Raw genomic sequence first — 22,482 nt, forward strand, 5'->3', positions numbered from 1 at the left:
GCTGGGAAATGGAGTGTGGAATGTGGCTGGGAAAGCCCTGCCTGGGCTGGGCCAAGCAGGACACACAAGCCCTGACTCCCATCCCCCTAACAATTCCCTCAAAGAGACAATTAAAAGGAATTACAATTATTTGTGACCTCTGAGTTGGATGCACTGGAGAAATACCAGCAAGACATTCTCAGGAGCTCAAAACAACAAAACAAACTTTAAGGGCAACTTAAGAAAATCAGGGAAACTTTGGCAAAGTGTTATTAATGATATTGTCTTGGTTTTGTTTTATTAATTTCAGTTTTTTCTAATTTTGAGACTTCTTAATTAATGTATTGATTAGTGTTGTGGGTTTTAATGACGGCTGATTATTTATGTATTTATTTTGTTGCGAGATATAATTTTGAGAAAGGTAGAGTAGGCTTAAAATTTTGAAATGGTATAAAGAAAATTTTATTAAAAGTAAATAAAAGCAAAAAGGTAGTAAGAATTAAAGTCTTTAGAACACTTTTTCTTTACAACTTCTTTTACTTACAATGTAAAGAAACGGAATTTAAAATTTGTAGCTGATTTACTATTTCTAGGATAGTCTTTTTTATTTTACATAGTTTTTCTTGTTAAGGTTATGAAGATTTTTTTACAAGAGGAAAAAAAGTGGGGTTTTTGTGGTTCTTAATTTTGTCATGGATAACAGTTGTCTAGGGAACTTTGTTATTTTGAAGTTGTTTTTATTGCTACAAGCTTTTTTACAGCTTGTTAATGGGCCATGTCGACCTATGAGGTATTGTTTTAAGATGAGGTTTTTAAAGGTAAAAGCTTTTATAATTTAGTTTTAAAATTATTTTTATGTCTGGAAATACAGATCTTCTCTTGGGGACACGGCATTACTTTTTTTTGCCAGTTTAAAATTTATATGAAATTACAGTATTTTTCCATTTGTTTATTTTAGAATGGAGGCTTTTGTTTGATAATATCTTGAAATTTTTTGTCCTGGGGTGACATGATGATGTTTGTATCCCCATTCCTCTGTTCTGTGCCTTTAAGACTGGCTCTGAAGAGTGGAAGTTTTGTTTGGGTTTCTCTTATCAGGGACACAGAGAGAGCATACATCGGGCTGTTTTTTTCTCTTCTTGCTTAGCTTGCTGCTGGGCTGGCTTGCTTTTCTGCTCTTGCTTCTGCTTCTGCTCTGCTTTGCCTCTGCTTATTAGTTAGTTTAGCCAAACAGTCCACATTCCTTCCTGGACTGTTTCTCCTCTCCTGTTTCTGTGACCATCTCAAACCTGCTCCGGACTGGGACCCGGGAACACCGAAGGTTCGGCTGCAGCAGCTGGCCCAGCGCTGGAGGGACTGAGAACAGAGCAACCACCCCCGAAAGAGACTTTCTGATTTTGTTGTCTTTCTCAAAGTGGTGTAATCTGGTATTGTTCATTTTGTGTGCTGGGGGGGGGCTGCTGTGTCTGTCAAATAAACAGTTTCTTTCCACCTCTGTCCGAGGAATTTTTTCCCGAACCGGTTGGGGGGAGGGGCCGTGTGGGTTTTGCTTTCTGGAGGGGCCCTCCTTTGCAGATTCTTTAACAAATTTGCCCTAAACTATTACAAATATTTGGTGCCCAAACGTAAGGCTCGAGAGAGAGAGTGGAAAAACCCTGTTTTGACTGCATTTTGGCTGCTATTACTCTGTGTTCATTTAAATCAGCTAATAGTCATGCTTTTTGGATTCATAATGTCTATTGGGGTGAAGGTTTGCATGCATTTCTGGTCCCTAGGGCTTTTTGAGATTTTAATACCTCTCTGGTCCCTAGGTTTATTTTCTTATCCAGAAATAGCTTTAGTATTGCCCCTAATACGTAGTTCTTACATCAGAGGGGCAGTGACCAGAATAGCTATCCTGCTGGGCTTGGTGGCAATAATGTGCAAGAAGTTGATAAACATGCTGGGGTCTGCTCCAGGTATGAATGGTTCATGGCTATGGTTATGCATCCATTTTGTTGCAGGAGGAGCAGGAGGGAATGAGGTTTTTCAGCCTCTGCTTTTCCTCATTCTCCTATGAATCAGTTGCATCACTAGTGAAGGATGTTCAGTTTCCCTCAATGTTAAAGAAACCATCTTCCTGGTATTCAATCTGGTAACCTTCCTCTATACAGCCTGCTGCTTCTCTAGAATGAGGGCTGAGATTTCTAAATGGGCTGATGAGACCCCTGACTCAGGAGTAGACCCAGGTGTGGAAAATCCTGAGTGGTGTGGGAAATGGGAGGATATGGGCCAAATCCTGAAGGAATTCTCTGACCCTATAGTTTGGGATTTTCCCCATGAACAAATTCAGAACCCAGCTGAGGTGGGGAAATATCTGAAAGAGAAGTACTAGGATGAGCCTAAGGAGAGGAAGGTCATTGCAGCGAGCTGGGCCCTGGCATATGCTTATCGCACACTGCTAGATACTGTCAGGCAGCAGACAGAGGCAGGGGGGCAGGGAGATAAATCAGCAACTGTCCCGGTGACTCAGGCTGCAGCTAACAGCCCAGGCTCAAAGCCAGCATCTAAACCCATGGCTGTTGCTACCAGCACTAGAAGTGGGAAATGCACAGACAAGACCAATCGACCAGTGGACGATGATGATGATGATGATGATGATGAAGGAGAAGGAACCTCAGTGCCTCCTGACGTAAAGTCAGGAGTCAAAGCAGCAGGTGCAAGATCAGATGCCAATATTGAGTCCTTTTCCCTGAAGGACCTTCATGGCCTACGGAAGGATTACACTCGAAGGTCTGATGAATCCATCATTAGTTGGCTGGTCCGTCTCTGGGATGCTGCAGGCGAGGCTACAATTCTGGATGGCACTGAAGCCAGGCATTTGGGATCCCTGTCACAGGATCCTGCCATAGACCAAGGAATGAAGAGGGGGGCTAACACTCACAGCCTCTGGGAACGGGTCCTAAGAAGTGTAGCAGAAAGATACCTGTGTGCAGACGATCTCTATATGCAGCAGACTCAGTGGAAGACAATAGAGCAAGGGATCCAATGCCTGAGAAAAATGGCCGTGGCTGAGATTATCTTCTCAGATGATGTAACAACTAGGAACCCAGACTTAGTACCATGCACGTCTGTGATGTGGCGAAAACTTGTACAACTCAGGCCACATGAATATGCTTCTGCCTTAGCCATCATGAAGAGGGATGAGAGGGGAGAGACTGTGCTTGACATGGCAAGGAAGCTCCGAGCATATGCAGATGCTGTACATGGCCCGACACATGCCAGAATCGCAGCGGTAGAAACACGTCTGCAGAACTTAGAGGATAAGATAGAGGAGAATCATAAGAAGCTCAGAGACGAGATTAAAAAAGACCTTCTCAAAATTTCAGCAGTACAGATCCGAGGTTCCGGTATCCAAGGCAGACGTTTGCCAGATGGTGAGGGAAGATACACTCCACGAGCTGAGCTGTGGTTTTACCTGCGTGATTGTGGGGAAAACATGAGAAGGTGGGATAGGAAACCTTCTGCTGTTCTTGCACAACGGGTGCGTGAACTGAAGGAAGCCACCAGGAGGAAAGCAGCTCCAGTTGCCCGTAGCCGAACGGCCAGGTATGATGATGATGACCTGTCTGATCCCCTCGAAGGAACATCCAAAATATACACCCAGGGAAAGAATGATAACCAGGCTTAGAGGGGCCCTGCCTCTAGCCAGGTAGAGGCCAGGGAAAATCGTGTTTTCTGGTCTGTGTGGATTCGTTGGCCTGGCACATCGGAACCACAAGAGTACAAAGCTTTGGTCGATATTGGTGTGCAATGCACATTAATCCCATCGAGACATGTGGGGACAGAGTCTGTTTCTATTGCTGGTGTGACAGGGGGATCCCAGGATTTCACTTTGGTGGAAGCTGATGTGAACCTAATGGGAAATGAGTGGAAGAAGCATCCTATTGTGACTGGCCCAGAGGTCCCATGTATTTTGGGCATAGACTACCTTCGAAGTGGGTATTTCAAAGACCCAAAAGGACTCAGATGGGCATTTGGACTAGCTGCTGTAGAGACCAAGGGCATCCAGCAATTGAACATCTTGCCTGGGTTGTCTGAGAATCCATCTGCAGTAGGATGCCTGACGGGAGAAGAGCAACGAGTGTCAATTGCCACTTCCATAGTGCATCAACGGCAGTATAGGACCACTCGAGCGAGATGCTGTGATCCCCATCCATAAGATGATCCGAGCGCTGGAGAGCCAAGGGGTGGTCAGCAAGACCCCCTCACCCTTCAACAGCCCCATTTGGCCTGTGCGAAAATCAAAAGGAGAATGGAGATTGACTGTGGACTATCGTGCATTGAATGAAGTGACTCCACCCCTGAGCGCTGCTGTGCCAGACATGCTGGAACTCCAGTACGAGCTGGAGTCCAAGGCAGCAAGGTGGTACGCCACAATAGACATTGCCAATGCATTTTTCTCCATTCCACTGGCAGCAGAATGCAGGCCTCAGTTTGCCTTCACATGGAGGGGAGTACAGTACACCTGGAACTGATTGCCCCAGGGGTGGAAGCACAGCCCCACCATCTGCCATGGACTGATCCAGACTGCACTGGAAAAAGGTGAGGCTCCAGAACATCTGCAGTATATTGATGACATCATTGTGTGGGGGAACACAGCTGCAGAAGTCTTCGAGAAAGGGAAGGAAATCATCCAGATCCTCCTGGGAGCTGGTTTTGCCATTAAAAAGAGCAAAGTAAAGGGACCAGCTCGTGAGATTCAATTCCTGGGAGTGAAGTGGCAAGATGTACAGCATCAGATTCCTACAGATGTCATCAACAAGATCACAGCAATGTCTCCACCCATCAGTAAGAAAGACACACAAGCTTTCTTGGGTGCAATAGGGTTTTGGAGGATGCATATTCCTGAGTGCAGTCAGATCGTGAGCCCTCTCTACCTGGTCACCCGCAAGAAGAATAATTTCCAGTGGGGCCCTGAGCAGCAACAGGCCTTTGTCAAGATCAAGCAGGAGATTGCTCATGCAGTAGCCCTTGGCCCAGTCAGGGCAGGACCAGAGGTGAAGCTATTCTGCAGCTGGGAACCATGGCTTGTCCTGGAGCCTTTGGCAGAAGGTGCCTGAGGAGACTCGGGGTCAACCACTGGGATTTTGGAGTCGAAGCTACAGAGGGGCTGAAGCCAACTATACTCCAACAGAGAAAGAAATCCTGGCTGCCTATGAAGGAGTCCAGGATGCTTCGGAGGTAATAGGCACTGAAGCACAACTCCTCCTGGCACCTCGACTACCAGTGCTGGGGTGGATGTCAAAGGCAAGGTTCCTTCCACTCACCATGCCACCAGTGCTACATGGAGCAAGTGGATTGCTCTTATCACTCAGTGTGCCCGTATAGGTAAACTGAATCGCCCTGGGATTTTGGAGGTCATTACAAATTGGCCCGAAGGTGAGAATTTTGATGTCACAGATGAAGAAGAACAAGATCCAGTGACACGTGCTGAAGAGGCTCCTCCCTATATCCAACTGCCCCCAGAGGAAACACGCTACGCTCTTTTCACTGACGGTTCCTGTCGCATTGTAGGGATGAACCGGAAGTGGAAAGCAGCCGTATGGAGCCCCACACGACAGGTTGCACAAGCTACCGAAGGAGAAGGTGGATCAAGCCAATTTGCTGAACTCAAAGCTTTTCAGCTGGCCCTAGCCATTGCTGAGAGAGAGAAGTGGCCAAGGCTCTACCTCTACACTGATTCATGGATGGTAGCCAATGCTGTGTGGGGATGGCTGGAGAGGAGGAAAAAGGCTAACTGGCAACGTAGAGGGAAACCAATTTGGGCTGCTGGTGAGTGGAAAAACATTGCTACCAGGGTAGGGAGGCTACCTGTGAAAGTCCGCCATGTAGATGCCCATGTACCCAAGAGAAGGGCCAATGAGGAGCACCAAAACAATGAGCAGGTAGACCAAGCTGCAAAGATAGGGGTGTCCAAAATAGACCTAGATTGGGAACATAAGGTTGAGTTATTCCTAGCTCGATGGGCCCATGATGCCTCAGGCCACCAGGGCAGAGATGCCACTTATAAGTGGGCACAAGACCGAGGGGTGGATTTAACCATGTACAGTATTTCTCAGGTTATCCATGACTGTGAGACGTGTGCTGCCATCAAGCAGGCCAAGCGAGTGAAGCCCCTCTGGTATGGTGGGCGGTGGTCCAAGTACAAGTATGGGGAGGCTTGGCAGATTGACTACATCACACTGCCCCAGACACGCCAGGGCAAGCGCTACATGCTGACCATAGTAGAAGCCACCACTGGATGGCTGGAAACCTACCCTGTCTCATGCTACAGCCCGGAACACCATCCTGGGCCTGGAAAAGCAAGTTCTGTGGAGACATGGCACTCCTGAGAGGATTGAGTCAGACAATGGGACTCATTTCAAGAACAGCCTTGTCAACACCTGGGCTAGGGAACATGGCATTGAGTGGGTGTACCATATCCTCTACTATGCACCAGCTGCAGGAAAAGTGGAGAGGTACAATGGAGTACTAAAAACCCAGTTGAAAGCTTTGGGTGGGGGATCTTTCAAGAATTGGGAGCAGCATCTGGCAAAAGCCACCTGGTTAGTTAACACCCGGGGTTCCACCAACCGAGCAGGTCCTGCCCAGTCTGAGTCTCTGAATGTAATAGAGGGAGACAAAGTCCCAGTGGTACATATCAGAGGTTTGTTAGGGAAGACTGTGTGGATCAATTCTGCCTCGAGTACAGACAAACCCATTCGTGGGGTTGTCTTTGCTCAGGGACCAGGTTGCACGTGGTGGATAATGCAAAGAGATGGAACAACACGATGTGTACCTCAGGGAGATCTGATTGTGGGGTAAGAATGATATGGGGATAAGGGGTGGAATGTCCTGGGGTGACAATATGATGCTTGTATCCCCATTTCTCTGTTCTGTGCCTTTAAGACCGGCTCTGAAGAGTGGAAGTTTTGTTTGGGTTTCTCTTATCAGGGACACAGAGAGTGCGTACATCAGGCTGTTTTTTTCTCTTCTTGCTTAGCTTGCTGCTTGGCTGGCTGGCTTACCTGCTCTTGCTTCTGCTTCTGCTCTGCTTTGCCTCTGCTTATTAGCTAGTTTAGCCAAACAGTCCACATTCCTTCCTGGACTGTTTCTCCTCTCCTGTTTCTGTGACCATCTCAAACCTGCTCCGGACTGGGACCCGGGAACACCGAAGGTTCGGCTGCAGCAGCTGGCCCAGCGCCGGAGGGACTGAGAACAGAGCAACCACCCCCGAAAAGAGACTTTCTGATTTTATCGTCTTTCTCAAAGCGGTGTAATCTGGTATTGTTCATTTTGTGTGCTGGGGGGGCTGCTGTGTCTGTCAAATAAACAGTTTCTTTCCACCTCTGTCCGAGGAATTTTTTCCCGAACCGGTTGGGGGGAGGGGCCGTGTGGGTTTTGCTTTCTGGAGGGGCCCTCCTTTGCAGATTCTTTAACAAATTTGCCCTAAACTATTACAAATATTTGGTGCCCAAACGTAAGGCTCGAGAGAGAGAGTGGAAAAACCCTGTTTTGACTGCATTTTGGCTGCAATTACTCTGTGTTCGTTTAAATCAGCTAATAGTCATGCTTTTTGGATTCATAATGTCTATTGGGGTGAAGGTTTGCATGCATTTCTGGTCCCTAGGGCTTTTTGAGATTTTAATACCTCTCTGGTCCCTAGGTTTATTTTCTTATCCAGAAATAGCTTTAGTATTGCCCCTAATACGTAGTTCTTACATCAGAGGGGCAGTGACCAGAATAGCTATCCTGCTGGGCTTGGTGGCAATAATGTGCAAGAAGTTGATAAACATGCTGGGGTCTGCTCCAGGTATGAATGGTTCATGGCTATGGTTATGCATCCATTTTGTTGCAGGAGGAGCAGGAGGGAATGAGGTTTTTCAGCCTCTGCTTTTCCTCATTCTCCTATGAATCAGTTGCATCACTAGTGAAGGATGTTCAGTTTCCCTCAATGTTAAAGAAACCATCTTCCTGGTATTCAATCTGGTAACCTTCCTCTATACAGCCTGCTGCTTCTCTAGAATGAGGGCTGAGATTTCTAAATGGGCTGATGAGACCCCTGACTCAGGAGTAGACCCAGGTGTGGAAAATCCTGAGTGGTGTGGGAAATGGGAGGATATGGGCCAAATCCTGAAGGAATTCTCTGACCCTATAGTTTGGGATTTTCCCCATGAACAAATTCAGAACCCAGCTGAGGTGGGGAAATATCTGAAAGAGAAGTACTAGGATGAGCCTAAGGAGAGGAAGGTCATTGCAGCGAGCTGGGCCCTGGCATATGCTTATCGCACACTGCTAGATACTGTCAGGCAGCAGACAGAGGCAGGGGGGCAGGGAGATAAATCAGCAACTGTCCCGGTGACTCAGGCTGCAGCTAACAGCCCAGGCTCAAAGCCAGCATCTAAACCCATGGCTGTTGCTACCAGCACTAGAAGTGGGAAATGCACAGACAAGACCAATCGACCAGTGGACGATGATGATGATGATGATGATGATGAAGGAGAAGGAACCTCAGTGCCTCCTGACGTAAAGTCAGGAGTCAAAGCAGCAGGTGCAAGATCAGATGCCAATATTGAGTCCTTTTCCCTGAAGGACCTTCATGGCCTACGGAAGGATTACACTCGAAGGTCTGATGAATCCATCATTAGTTGGCTGGTCCGTCTCTGGGATGCTGCAGGCGAGGCTACAATTCTGGATGGCACTGAAGCCAGGCATTTGGGATCCCTGTCACAGGATCCTGCCATAGACCAAGGAATGAAGAGGGGGGCTAACACTCACAGCCTCTGGGAACGGGTCCTAAGAAGTGTAGCAGAAAGATACCTGTGTGCAGACGATCTCTATATGCAGCAGACTCAGTGGAAGACAATAGAGCAAGGGATCCAATGCCTGAGAAAAATGGCCGTGGCTGAGATTATCTTCTCAGATGATGTAACAACTAGGAACCCAGACTTAGTACCATGCACGTCTGTGATGTGGCGAAAACTTGTACAACTCAGGCCACATGAATATGCTTCTGCCTTAGCCATCATGAAGAGGGATGAGAGGGGAGAGACTGTGCTTGACATGGCAAGGAAGCTCCGAGCATATGCAGATGCTGTACATGGCCCGACACATGCCAGAATCGCAGCGGTAGAAACACGTCTGCAGAACTTAGAGGATAAGATAGAGGAGAATCATAAGAAGCTCAGAGACGAGATTAAAAAAGACCTTCTCAAAATTTCAGCAGTACAGATCCGAGGTTCCGGTATCCAAGGCAGACGTTTGCCAGATGGTGAGGGAAGATACACTCCACGAGCTGAGCTGTGGTTTTACCTGCGTGATTGTGGGGAAAACATGAGAAGGTGGGATAGGAAACCTTCTGCTGTTCTTGCACAACGGGTGCGTGAACTGAAGGAAGCCACCAGGAGGAAAGCAGCTCCAGTTGCCCGTAGCCGAACGGCCAGGTATGATGATGATGACCTGTCTGATCCCCTCGAAGGAACATCCAAAATATACACCCAGGGAAAGAATGATAACCAGGCTTAGAGGGGCCCTGCCTCTAGCCAGGTAGAGGCCAGGGAAAATCGTGTTTTCTGGTCTGTGTGGATTCGTTGGCCTGGCACATCGGAACCACAAGAGTACAAAGCTTTGGTCGATATTGGTGTGCAATGCACATTAATCCCATCGAGACATGTGGGGACAGAGTCTGTTTCTATTGCTGGTGTGACAGGGGGATCCCAGGATTTCACTTTGGTGGAAGCTGATGTGAACCTAATGGGAAATGAGTGGAAGAAGCATCCTATTGTGACTGGCCCAGAGGTCCCATGTATTTTGGGCATAGACTACCTTCGAAGTGGGTATTTCAAAGACCCAAAAGGACTCAGATGGGCATTTGGACTAGCTGCTGTAGAGACCAAGGGCATCCAGCAATTGAACATCTTGCCTGGGTTGTCTGAGAATCCATCTGCAGTAGGATGCCTGACGGGAGAAGAGCAACGAGTGTCAATTGCCACTTCCATAGTGCATCAACGGCAGTATAGGACCACTCGAGCGAGATGCTGTGATCCCCATCCATAAGATGATCCGAGCGCTGGAGAGCCAAGGGGTGGTCAGCAAGACCCCCTCACCCTTCAACAGCCCCATTTGGCCTGTGCGAAAATCAAAAGGAGAATGGAGATTGACTGTGGACTATCGTGCATTGAATGAAGTGACTCCACCCCTGAGCGCTGCTGTGCCAGACATGCTGGAACTCCAGTACGAGCTGGAGTCCAAGGCAGCAAGGTGGTACGCCACAATAGACATTGCCAATGCATTTTTCTCCATTCCACTGGCAGCAGAATGCAGGCCTCAGTTTGCCTTCACATGGAGGGGAGTACAGTACACCTGGAACTGATTGCCCCAGGGGTGGAAGCACAGCCCCACCATCTGCCATGGACTGATCCAGACTGCACTGGAAAAAGGTGAGGCTCCAGAACATCTGCAGTATATTGATGACATCATTGTGTGGGGGAACACAGCTGCAGAAGTCTTCGAGAAAGGGAAGGAAATCATCCAGATCCTCCTGGGAGCTGGTTTTGCCATTAAAAAGAGCAAAGTAAAGGGACCAGCTCGTGAGATTCAATTCCTGGGAGTGAAGTGGCAAGATGTACAGCATCAGATTCCTACAGATGTCATCAACAAGATCACAGCAATGTCTCCACCCATCAGTAAGAAAGACACACAAGCTTTCTTGGGTGCAATAGGGTTTTGGAGGATGCATATTCCTGAGTGCAGTCAGATCGTGAGCCCTCTCTACCTGGTCACCCGCAAGAAGAATAATTTCCAGTGGGGCCCTGAGCAGCAACAGGCCTTTGTCAAGATCAAGCAGGAGATTGCTCATGCAGTAGCCCTTGGCCCAGTCAGGGCAGGACCAGAGGTGAAGCTATTCTGCAGCTGGGAACCATGGCTTGTCCTGGAGCCTTTGGCAGAAGGTGCCTGAGGAGACTCGGGGTCAACCACTGGGATTTTGGAGTCGAAGCTACAGAGGGGCTGAAGCCAACTATACTCCAACAGAGAAAGAAATCCTGGCTGCCTATGAAGGAGTCCAGGATGCTTCGGAGGTAATAGGCACTGAAGCACAACTCCTCCTGGCACCTCGACTACCAGTGCTGGGGTGGATGTCAAAGGCAAGGTTCCTTCCACTCACCATGCCACCAGTGCTACATGGAGCAAGTGGATTGCTCTTATCACTCAGTGTGCCCGTATAGGTAAACTGAATCGCCCTGGGATTTTGGAGGTCATTACAAATTGGCCCGAAGGTGAGAATTTTGATGTCACAGATGAAGAAGAACAAGATCCAGTGACACGTGCTGAAGAGGCTCCTCCCTATATCCAACTGCCCCCAGAGGAAACACGCTACGCTCTTTTCACTGACGGTTCCTGTCGCATTGTAGGGATGAACCGGAAGTGGAAAGCAGCCGTATGGAGCCCCACACGACAGGTTGCACAAGCTACCGAAGGAGAAGGTGGATCAAGCCAATTTGCTGAACTCAAAGCTTTTCAGCTGGCCCTAGCCATTGCTGAGAGAGAGAAGTGGCCAAGGCTCTACCTCTACACTGATTCATGGATGGTAGCCAATGCTGTGTGGGGATGGCTGGAGAGGAGGAAAAAGGCTAACTGGCAACGTAGAGGGAAACCAATTTGGGCTGCTGGTGAGTGGAAAAACATTGCTACCAGGGTAGGGAGGCTACCTGTGAAAGTCCGCCATGTAGATGCCCATGTACCCAAGAGAAGGGCCAATGAGGAGCACCAAAACAATGAGCAGGTAGACCAAGCTGCAAAGATAGGGGTGTCCAAAATAGACCTAGATTGGGAACATAAGGTTGAGTTATTCCTAGCTCGATGGGCCCATGATGCCTCAGGCCACCAGGGCAGAGATGCCACTTATAAGTGGGCACAAGACCGAGGGGTGGATTTAACCATGTACAGTATTTCTCAGGTTATCCATGACTGTGAGACGTGTGCTGCCATCAAGCAGGCCAAGCGAGTGAAGCCCCTCTGGTATGGTGGGCGGTGGTCCAAGTACAAGTATGGGGAGGCTTGGCAGATTGACTACATCACACTGCCCCAGACACGCCAGGGCAAGCGCTACATGCTGACCATAGTAGAAGCCACCACTGGATGGCTGGAAACCTACCCTGTCTCATGCTACAGCCCGGAACACCATCCTGGGCCTGGAAAAGCAAGTTCTGTGGAGACATGGCACTCCTGAGAGGATTGAGTCAGACAATGGGACTCATTTCAAGAACAGCCTTGTCAACACCTGGGCTAGGGAACATGGCATTGAGTGGGTGTACCATATCCTCTACTATGCACCAGCTGCAGGAAAAGTGGAGAGGTACAATGGAGTACTAAAAACCCAGTTGAAAGCTTTGGGTGGGGGATCTTTCAAGAATTGGGAGCAGCATCTGGCAAAAGCCACCTGGTTAGTTAACACCCGGGGTTCCACCAACCGAGCAGGTCCTGCCCAGTCTGAGTCTCTGAATGTAATAGAGGGAGACAAAGTCCCAGTGGTACATATCAGAGGTTTGTTAGGGAAGACTGTGTGGATCAATTCTGCCTCGAGTACAGACAAACCCATTCGTGGGGTTGTCTTTGCTCAGGGACCAGGTTGCACGTGGTGGATAATGCAAAGAGATGGAACAACACGATGTGTACCTCAGGGAGATCTGATTGTGGGGTAAGAATGATATGGGGATAAGGGGTGGAATGTCCTGGGGTGACAATATGATGCTTGTATCCCCATTTCTCTGTTCTGTGCCTTTAAGACCGGCTCTGAAGAGTGGAAGTTTTGTTTGGGTTTCTCTTATCAGGGACACAGAGAGTGCGTACATCAGGCTGTTTTTTTCTCTTCTTGCTTAGCTTGCTGCTTGGCTGGCTGGCTTACCTGCTCTTGCTTCTGCTTCTGCTCTGCTTTGCCTCTGCTTATTAGCTAGTTTAGCCAAACAGTCCACATTCCTTCCTGGACTGTTTCTCCTCTCCTGTTTCTGTGACCATCTCAAACCTGCTCCGGACTGGGACCCGGGAACACCGAAGGTTCGGCTGCAGCAGCTGGCCCAGCGCCGGAGGGACTGAGAACAGAGCAACCACCCCCGAAAAGAGACTTTCTGATTTTATCGTCTTTCTCAAAGCGGTGTAATCTGGTATTGTTCATTTTGTGTGCTGGGGGGGCTGCTGTGTCTGTCAAATAAACAGTTTCTTTCCACCTCTGTCCGAGGAATTTTTTCCCGAACCGGTTGGGGGGAGGGGCCGTGTGGGTTTTGCTTTCTGGAGGGGCCCTCCTTTGCAGATTCTTTAACAAATTTGCCCTAAACCATTACATTTTTATATAGTTTCATGCTTTTTAATGAAAAAGTGCTTTTTCTTTATATTTTATAAGAGGATTTTAGTTTTAATATAAAGGTATTTTTTCTTTTTTTTTTATTTGGGATTTAATTTTTTTCTTTACTCACTTTGATGGTTTTATTTTCTTTTTTTATATGCTTATATTTTGTTTTTTTTTTCTTTTACTTGAGGGAGGACTGAAGTATTGAAAGGATTAACACCTGACTTGCCAGTAACATGTGGTGGAAGTTGTGGTTGGGTTGTGTTAAGATTGGTTTTATGGTTAGTTTTGGGGGTATTTTTTGTTTAATTTTAGTTGTGGGGTTATTTTGTATGGATTGCAGGTTGTAGGGGTTTTGGTTTTAGTTGTGTTGGGGCGAGGGGACTTTATGGTAAGATTTTAATAGCTGTGGCTGGCTTTGTTCTGGTTGGGGTTTTGTAGCCTCTTTTGTTTTCCTGTTTGGTAATTAGTGGGGTTTGGTTTGGTTAGAATGGGGCTGATGGGGAGGGGGGCGGCCTGAGGAGGGGGGAAGGGGCTTAGCCCATGGCAGGGTTGCTTGGTTTCGTTTGGTTAGGTTTGATTTGGCTAGGTTAGGTTAGGTTTGGTTTGGTTTGGTTTGGTTTGGTTTGGTTTGGTTTGGTTAGGTTTGGTTTGAATTGGTTTGGTTTGGTTTTAATTGGTTTGGTTTGGTTTGGTTTGGTTTGGTTTGGTTTGGTTTGGTTTGGTTGAGATGGGGGCTGGGGCCAGGGCCTGCTGCTTCTTTGTTGACTGGAAAAGAAAGATGAGGTTCTTGGGGTTTTTCATCTTTAACATTTGTGTTTCACAGAGGCCTGTTCAGTATCTTAGTGGTTTAACAGATTGTTAGTTACACAAAAAGTTTTCTATTACTTTTTAAAATTCTTCTCTTGTCAAACTATGACAGACATTCAATCAACATTAAACACTTCTGAAAGCATTGACGTGGCCCATTCAACTTCACAAACTCTGAGCCTGTTCAATTTAATGTTAATCAAAATTTAGAGGAGCACAGAAACAGAAGAATAAGACACAGAAAGAAAGACAAAAACGATACAGAGAGGCACACACACAGCTACCAACTCCTGGATTCCAGCACTGTTCAGATGGAAATTCCAAGAGGAGGTATGGTCAAGATGTGTGCTTGCCTTGTGGTCAACCTTAAATACCCTTTGATCTTCCTGGGCCCTTCCCCCAGGTGGGACTTGGGCTCATTTGGTCCCTCAGGAGCTGGGCTGGGGCTGCAGAGGTGGCTGTGGAGCATTGCCTGTGCTGTGCCAGGGACTGGCAGACACTGCTGGGCTGGGATAGAGGCCCCTGGGGGGATTGGGGTTCCAGGGCAGGGCAGTGCTGGGGTTCCAGGGCAGGGCAAGGCTGGACCTGCCCCTTCCTCCCCCACACATGAAATTATTCAAGCCAACAATCTCCTCCAGTCTGTCACAACAGGGAATTTTGGAGGTGCAATCCAAATTCTGGTTATGGGCCCCTGGCCTGAGAAGGGAAGTTCTTTTCCATAGGAAGGAAAGGATGGATCCCCATTTTTTCAGTAGCAGATGAGAAGTGATTGTCAACATGCCAAAGTCAGTCTGACCAGTCAGGTGGCTCTTGGGAGGCCAAACCAGCCAGATCTGTTTTGTGTTCCCTTGTTTTCATGGGGCCCTGAAGTGTCAGAATGGCCCCTTGGTTCTGTGGCACCCCACAGGGCCACAATTGCCCCTTGATTACAACAAGACCTGCAGTGTCACAATGGACCCTTGGATCAATGGGGTCCCACAGTGCCACAATGGCCTCTACGTTCCATATGGCCCCATAGTTTCACAATGGTCTCAACATTTCCATGAGGCCTTGCAGTGTCATAATGGTCTCCCTGGTTCCACAGGCCCCACAATGCCATGTGACTCCTCTGTTCCACGAGCTCTGCAATGTCACAATGGACCTTTGGATCCTGGGTGTTTGCTTTGTCACAATGCTCTCCTTTGGCTCAAGAGTGTCACAATGGACCATTGAAGACAGAACACCCCTCTGTGTCACCCTGGAGCTTTGGTTCCATGCAACCCTGCAGTGTCACAATGAACCCTTGGTTAAATGGGGTTCCACAATGTCACAATGGCCCCTTGGTTCCATGCAGCCCTGCAGTGTCACAAAGGCCTGCTGGTTTTACAAGGCCCCAGAGTATCTCAATGGTGCTCTTGATTCTGTGGGCACCCCCAAGGTCACAACAGTCTCACTGGTTCCATGCGGCCACATAGTGTCACAATGCTTTGCTTATTCCATGGAGCGTCACAGTGTCACAATGGTCTCTGTGATTCCATGGTGCCCCACAGTGTCACAATGGCCCCTTGGTTCCATGAGGGTGTGAAGTGTTCTAATGATCTCTCCATGGTTTCATGAGGCCATGCAATAGCACAGGTCATGGACCTTTGGCTCGATGGGGTCTCCAAGTGTCACAATGGCCCCTTGTGTCAATGGCCCAAAGTGTCATAATGGTCTCCCCAGTTCCATGAGGCCCTGTGGTGTCACAATGGACTCTTGGTTTGATGGGGCCTCTCAGTGTCACAGTGATCCCTACACTCCATGGAGCCCAACAGCATCGGTACGGTCCCCTTGGTTCCATGATGCTCAGCAATGTCACAGTGCTCTCCATGATTCCATGAGGCCCCACAGTGTCACAATGGTCCCTTGGATCCACGGCCCTGTGCTGCTGCATTCCCCCCTCCCCTTCTCAGGCTGCCCTGCAAGCTGAGAAATGCTCCTTGGGGCTCGGCCTTAGCCAACAGCCCCTGGGCTCACCTCCTCTGCAGCTCATCACAAACACTGTCTGCTCCAGGCACTGCTGCTGCCCATCCAGCTCCTGGTTTCTGTAGGAGCAGCCCTGGGAACTGTTTTTGTTCCCTCGGTGGCACACCATCCCTGTTCTCACACTGCCAAAGAAAGCTGTTGATGCCAAGTGCGGCCAGGATGAACCATTGCCTGTAGGTAAGGTTAAGTCACAAGGCATAAGTGAAGTTGAACACTGCTAATAGTTGGCTCTTTTGCTAAGTTCTTATGTTTAATATAAGTTATAATTTCAGTTAAATACTGTTAAATGTTAATCCTCTGTTAAATTGCAAAGTCATAGGTTATAAATTAGCTTTAATACTGTTAAATGCTGGTTTTTGCTAAATTGTGAAATTGAAGGTATCAGTAAAGGTTAAGGTATTATTAAGTTCTGTTAAGTTTGAGCTCTTTTAAGCTTTTAGGCCATATTCCTTTTATCCTTACCCTCACTGTCCCTGTGTCACACACACACACATAAAGACAGTTGTAGGTTCATTTCTGGTTTGATTGCCTGGATTTTGTTTGGTTTGGTTGTTGCTTTGCTTCCTTGCTGTGCCTGAAGTGTCCAGTCAGGAGCAGAATGAGTCTTGCCAAGGAAATTTGTGCTGCTGTCCCTTAATATTAAATCTGGTTTTTGCTGATAACTTGCTGGGGATTTTTCAGTGCTCTCAAGCCCTCATTCCTTACAGGATGAAGGAGCCCTGCCCAGGCTCTGGCCCTGGGGGACACGGGGATGCTGCCGGGGGGTCCCTGTCCCCCTGTGCCACCCCCAGGGCCCCGGCCCCCCGGCCCCGTGTCAGGCTCTGGGGTCGATCTCGTGGAACATCCTCTGGGGGAGGCTGCGGGGCCGGGGCCGGGAGGACCCAGGGGCACAGGAGACCCCGCTGTGCACGAGCAGGGTTGGACTGCTCTGGGGGAACTGTGAGGGGGGCCAGGGCAGAGTGACCTCCCCAGTGACCTCACACAGTCCCTGTGATGTCACACTGCCATCTGTTATGTCACACAGGCCCTGTGATGTCACAGAGCCAATTATATGGTGTTACCCTGTGATGTCATACAGCAGAGCTGTCATGTCACAGAAGACAGTAATGACACAAAGTCATCCTGTGATGTCATAGTCTGTTCTGTGACATCATAGCCTGCTCTGTGATGTCACAGCTACCTGGTGATGTCACAACCCACTCTCTGATGCCACAGAGCAACACTCTATGATGGCAGATTCTGCTCTATGGCCTCACATCCTGCTCTGTGATGTCACAGCCAGCTTGGTGGTGTCACAGAACCCTCAAGAACTCAGTTACATTGAAACACTGAAGTTTCTTGGACTTTTAAGAGATCCTTGTCAGGGATAGGACTGAGAAAGTGTCCCCAGGTTCCAGGTAGAGCAGAACACTGGAGGCAGTGATGACAGCTGGGGACAAACAAGGCAAAGCTGTCTCTGGTGCTGAGCACAGCTGGATGTGTTTGAGGAATGCCAAGGGCCAAGGCCTGAGCCCCAGCCCCTGGCCAGGCAGATCCTGTCCCTCCCTCCTTGCTCAGGGCTCTTCCCGGGATGGGCACTGGCATGTGGGGATATGCAATGCCAAGGGCAGGAGCATGGGGCGGCCCCTGCCAGGCTGCTGAGCAGGGACAAGGAGGCAATGAAGCCCCAGGCCTGCAAGGGTCACTTGTCCCCTCATGGCCTCAGGCCCAGGCCCAGCAGCCATGGCCAAAGTGCTGCCCAAGTTGGCTCTAGCAGGGCTGTCTTGCAGCTGCTGCCCATCCCTGTGCCCTGTGCAGCCCAGGCTGTCCCACGGTGTCCCTGCCCTGCGCCTCTGTCCCTGCAGGCTGTCGGCATCCCCCGGCTGCCCCACCTGGCTGGCCCCTTCCTTTGCTGACAGCTCTGCCTCCTGCCTGCCTCTACCTGCCTACACAAAGCCTTGGCCTTGATATCAAAAGGTTTAATTCAATTTTTACTGTTCCTGTGTACTTTCAGCAGAGAAACAAGGCATGCAGGACCTGCTTTCTCAGCAAGAATGGTGGGAAGAGAAGAAAACATCTGGCTCAAGAATAGAGTGGTAGAAAAAAGAAGGACTGAATCTGGGAACTTGGGGTGGGTTTTATGGTAATGGGTAAATTGTAATACACAATTAGCAATGCTGCTAGAATTACACGTCCACATAAGTTTGGGCTATCCCTTCACTAGACCTCAGGCCTGAATGAATGATACCCTCTTAAATAGGAAATTAGTATTAAGGAGCCTTATTCTGATATTTCAGAGACTTGGTGATGGCAAGGCCTTACAGAGTCAGCTGTGATACTGAGCAAACTCATGGAACAAAGTGTGCATTGTGACACAGCAGAACCCCATGGAACAAAGGGTCCATTTTGGCACATTGGGGCCACCTTGAACCAATTGTGATACATCACATTGTCATAGTGCAGATCCAAGGAGACCATTGTGACTCTGAGAAATCTCTTGGAACCAAGGGGCCATTGTGACACAGCAAGGCCTAGTAGAACCATTGACACTGACCAAACTCATGGAACAAAGGGTCCATTGTGGCACTGCAGAACCTTACAGAACCAAGGTGACCGTGTTCTACTGGGGAACCTCATGGAACAAAGGGACCATGGTGACACTGCAGAACCAAGGAGACTGCTGCTGGCAGCATGAAAGATTATGGAACCAGAAGTCCATTGTGACACAGCAAGGCCTCGTGGAACCAAGGATCCATTGTTAAACTGTGTAGCCTCATGGAACCATGAGCCATTGTGACACAGCGGGGCCACATGGAGCCAAGGTGCCACTGTGGGGCTCAGTGAAACCAATGGTCTGTTGTGACACTGCAAGGCCTTATGGGATCATGGAGACCATTGTGACACCAAAGGTCTCATTTGAACAAGGGGCCATTGTCACACTACAAGACCTCACTGAAGCAAGGAACCCTCGTGACACTATGGAGTCTTGGCAGGCCAAGGAGCAGTAGTCACTCTGTGTGACACCATGGAACAAAGGAGTCCATTGTGACACGACAGGGCCCCAAGGAACTAAGGATTTATGGAACAGTGCAGGACCCCATGGGACCAAAGGTCCATTGTGACATTGCAGGGCCTCATGGAATCCTGGAGGCCATTATGACACTTTGAAGCCTCATTGAATCAAGGGGCTCTGCAGGGCCCTATAGAATCAAGGAGACTCTTCTAACATTGTGAGTCCCCATGGAACTAATTGGGTCCACAGTGATCCTGGTACAAACGAGACCCCTGTGATACTGCAAGGTTCATGGAAACAAGGGGCCATTGTGACACTGTTGGGCCCCATGGAAAGAAGAAGTCAGTGTGACACATCTGGGCCTGATGGAACCAAGAATCCAATATGACACCACCATCGTGACATTGCAGGGCCCCATGGAAACACGGGAACAGGGAACAGCTCTGGTTGGCTTGGCCTGACTGTTCCAACTGCCCTTGGTATGTTGAGAGTCTCTTCTCCTGTACCCCTGAGGCACTGGGACTCTGGGCTTTCCTTCAGATAGGAAAGAACTGCCCTTCTCATTCAAGCATCCATGGCCAAAATGGGTTTCTGCTTCCAAAATTCCCTATATGCAAAGGTTTCTCCCAGACAAAAGCTGCCATTACAGACAGGTCTGGCTGGCCTTGGCATCCTTAGGGCTGGCTCTCACCAGCCTTCAAACACAGGGGCTCCATGCTTTCCTTCAAATGGAAAAGATCTGGCCTTCTCCTGCAAGCAAAAATGGCTGAAATTGGGATTCAACATTCAAAATTTCAAATATCCAACAGTTGCTCCAGTAAAAACTTGCCAGGACAGACAGACAGGCCTGGATTTGGCCTCTGGTGACTGCAGTTTATCAGTCCCTGGAACATGGACTGTAGTTTCTTTCCTGTGGAGACCAATGTGGCACTGTGGGGCCTTGGGAAATGAAGGGGCCATTGTGACCTTGCAGGGTGCCATGGATCCAAGGGACCATTGTGACACTGTGGGGCCTCGTGGAACCAAGGACATCATTGTGGCTCTGTTGGGCTGCATGGTCCCAAGGGGCCAGTGTGAAGCAGCAGGGCTTTGTGGAACCAAGAGGCCATTGCTGCATTTCAGGGCCTTGTGGAAGCAAAGGGCCGTTGTGATTGTGCAGGGCACTGTGGATCCATGGAGAGCATTGTGACATCGCAAGGCCACATGGAATCATGGAGACCATTGTGACACTGTGGGGCCTCACAGAACCAAAGGGCCATTGTGACCCTGCAGGGCCTCATGGAGGGAAGCATGGGGCCATTGTGAGACTTCAGAAGCAAGAAGAACATTGTGACATAGCAGAGCACCATGAAAAAAAGGGAACATGGAACAGGTCTGGCTGGCTTTGATTCCCAGAGGCCACCTGACAGGTGCGGATAATTTTGCAATGTTGAGGGTGCCTCTCATCAGCCCCTGGAAAACTGGGGCCCCTTGCTTTCCTTCCTATGGAAAAAAACCATCTGTCTAGCCAGGTGCCCATGACCAGAACTGACGATCCCTCTGAAAAATTCCCTATATGCAAGGGTTCTCCCAGACAAAAGCTGCCAGGACAGAGAGCTCTGGCTGGCCTTGGCCTCTGGTGGTCATGTATTATCTCACAAAAGTCCTGAGGAAAGTATTTGAAAAGGTTTGACTGCTGGGACATCAATGAGTCTCACGCTCTAAAAAATTCAGATGCTCTTCTGATCATGGTTCTTTTTTTTTATTATCATGTATTATGCATGAAATATTATTTTCAGCTAAAAAATATTATTCCTCTCACTCTCCCAGTGTTATCTGATGCAAAACACCTCATCTACATGCAGCTCCAGATCACCTGTATAAGCAAACACAATATAGAAGGCAGATGGAATTATTTGACTCTGTTCCCATCTGTCACATCTCCTCTGGAGCTGGAGGTGCAGCCCCAGCACTTGGCAAGGCTCAAGGGCTCACAAGCTCAGCTCCCACACAGAGAACTTGTGGACACTGGGGTGCTCATCTTGGCCCCTGCACGCCCAGCCAGGCTGAGATGGGCACTGATGGTTTCTGGGCCAGGCTCTCTGAGCCCAGCCCAGCTCCCTGCAAGCTCTGCCAGCTGCCCTGAGCACTGGGCAGCACCAAGGGCCTCTCCTCAGCCCAGCCCAGCCGGCTCTGGCCCCACAGCTCTGCTCAGGCCAGGCTGCTCTGGGCACTGCCCCATGGCCTCAGCCCCTGGCAAGGGCACAGCAGCAGCGGCAGCTGCCACAGGACTCAGCCCCAGCCATGGGGGAAGGTGCTTGGCCAAGGCCAAAAGAGGCTCCCTGGCTGCCCTGCTGCCCTCGGGCTGAGGTGCTGAGAGCTCTGCAGCCCCTGCTGCCATCCCACCTGCCCAGGGCAGCACAAGAGTCCTGGCCTTGGGGCCCTCAGGAGCTGCTCCTTCTCCAGGCCCAGGGCCTATCCCAAAGCTGGGGCAGCCACAAAGCTGTGCCCATTTCTGTTCATTGCTGCTCTGATGGAGATGGATCCTCAGCCACTTAGAGGTTGCTGATGAATTTTCCTACTCCAGAGGACTCTTCTTTCTTTAGCTGTTCACTTCACTAATTCAGTTAGAAAAGCTCCTAAACATATGCTCAAAATGCATAAACAAGGGAAGATCATGGGAATAATTGAAGTTTTCAATTCTTCTGTGGTTAATTAGACAAATTTCGAAGTGTATTCAAAGTGAATCTGCTAAATTGAAAAAAAAAATAGCAGCGAGAATTATCTCGGTCTGTTAACTTTTTTTTTTCCTGTTTATAGATTGCTATCAGCAATGTCCAATTGATATGGACACCCAGCACCTTCTAATTCAGCCTGAATAGATATGAAAATCAAGACCCCACATGGCTGACAATCAATCCCACTTTGTCCCCACCCCCTCCCCACCATTTCCCTCATCCAACCCCTGGAACTCCAACGGATCAGGAATGCTGTGGCCAGCAGGAGCAGGGCAGTGATTCTTCCCCTGTGCTCAGCACTGGTTGGGCAGCACTTGAACTGCTGTGTGCAGTTCTGGGACCCTCAGCTTAGGAAGGACATGGAGGGGCTGGAGCGTGTCCAGAGAAGGGCAACAAGGCTGGGGAGGGGTCTGCAGTGCAAGTCCTGTGAGGAGCAGCTGAGGGAGCTGGGGTTGTTTATCCTGGAGAAGAGGAGGCTCAGGGCAGACCAGTAAGTGTCAGGGCACAGGTTGGACTTGATGATCTCCAAAGTCTTTTCCAACATTGCTGATTCTGGGATACTCTGAAACTACCCTTGCAGCCGCTGCAGGATGAGCCCCGGGTCTCCTCTTCAGGAG

At 49.1% G+C, this 22,482-nt stretch overlaps 1 protein-coding gene across 1 annotated transcript in view; it reads left to right on the plus strand.

Moving 5' to 3' along the window:
- Positions 1–16,868, plus strand: part of LOC141726451 (myosin-binding protein C, fast-type-like) — a 61,950-nt gene extending 45,082 nt beyond the window's left edge. The window contains exon 9 of the mRNA XM_074531354.1: positions 16,864–16,868. Coding sequence (XP_074387455.1) covers positions 16,864–16,868 — 5 coding nt within the window. The remainder of the gene's footprint in view (positions 1–16,863) is intronic.
- Positions 16,869–22,482: the final 5,614 nt, after the last annotated feature.

The sequence above is a fragment of the Zonotrichia albicollis genome, chromosome 35 (genome assembly GCF_047830755.1).
Source record: "Zonotrichia albicollis isolate bZonAlb1 chromosome 35, bZonAlb1.hap1, whole genome shotgun sequence".
NCBI classification, from domain to species: domain Eukaryota; kingdom Metazoa; phylum Chordata; class Aves; order Passeriformes; family Passerellidae; genus Zonotrichia; species Zonotrichia albicollis.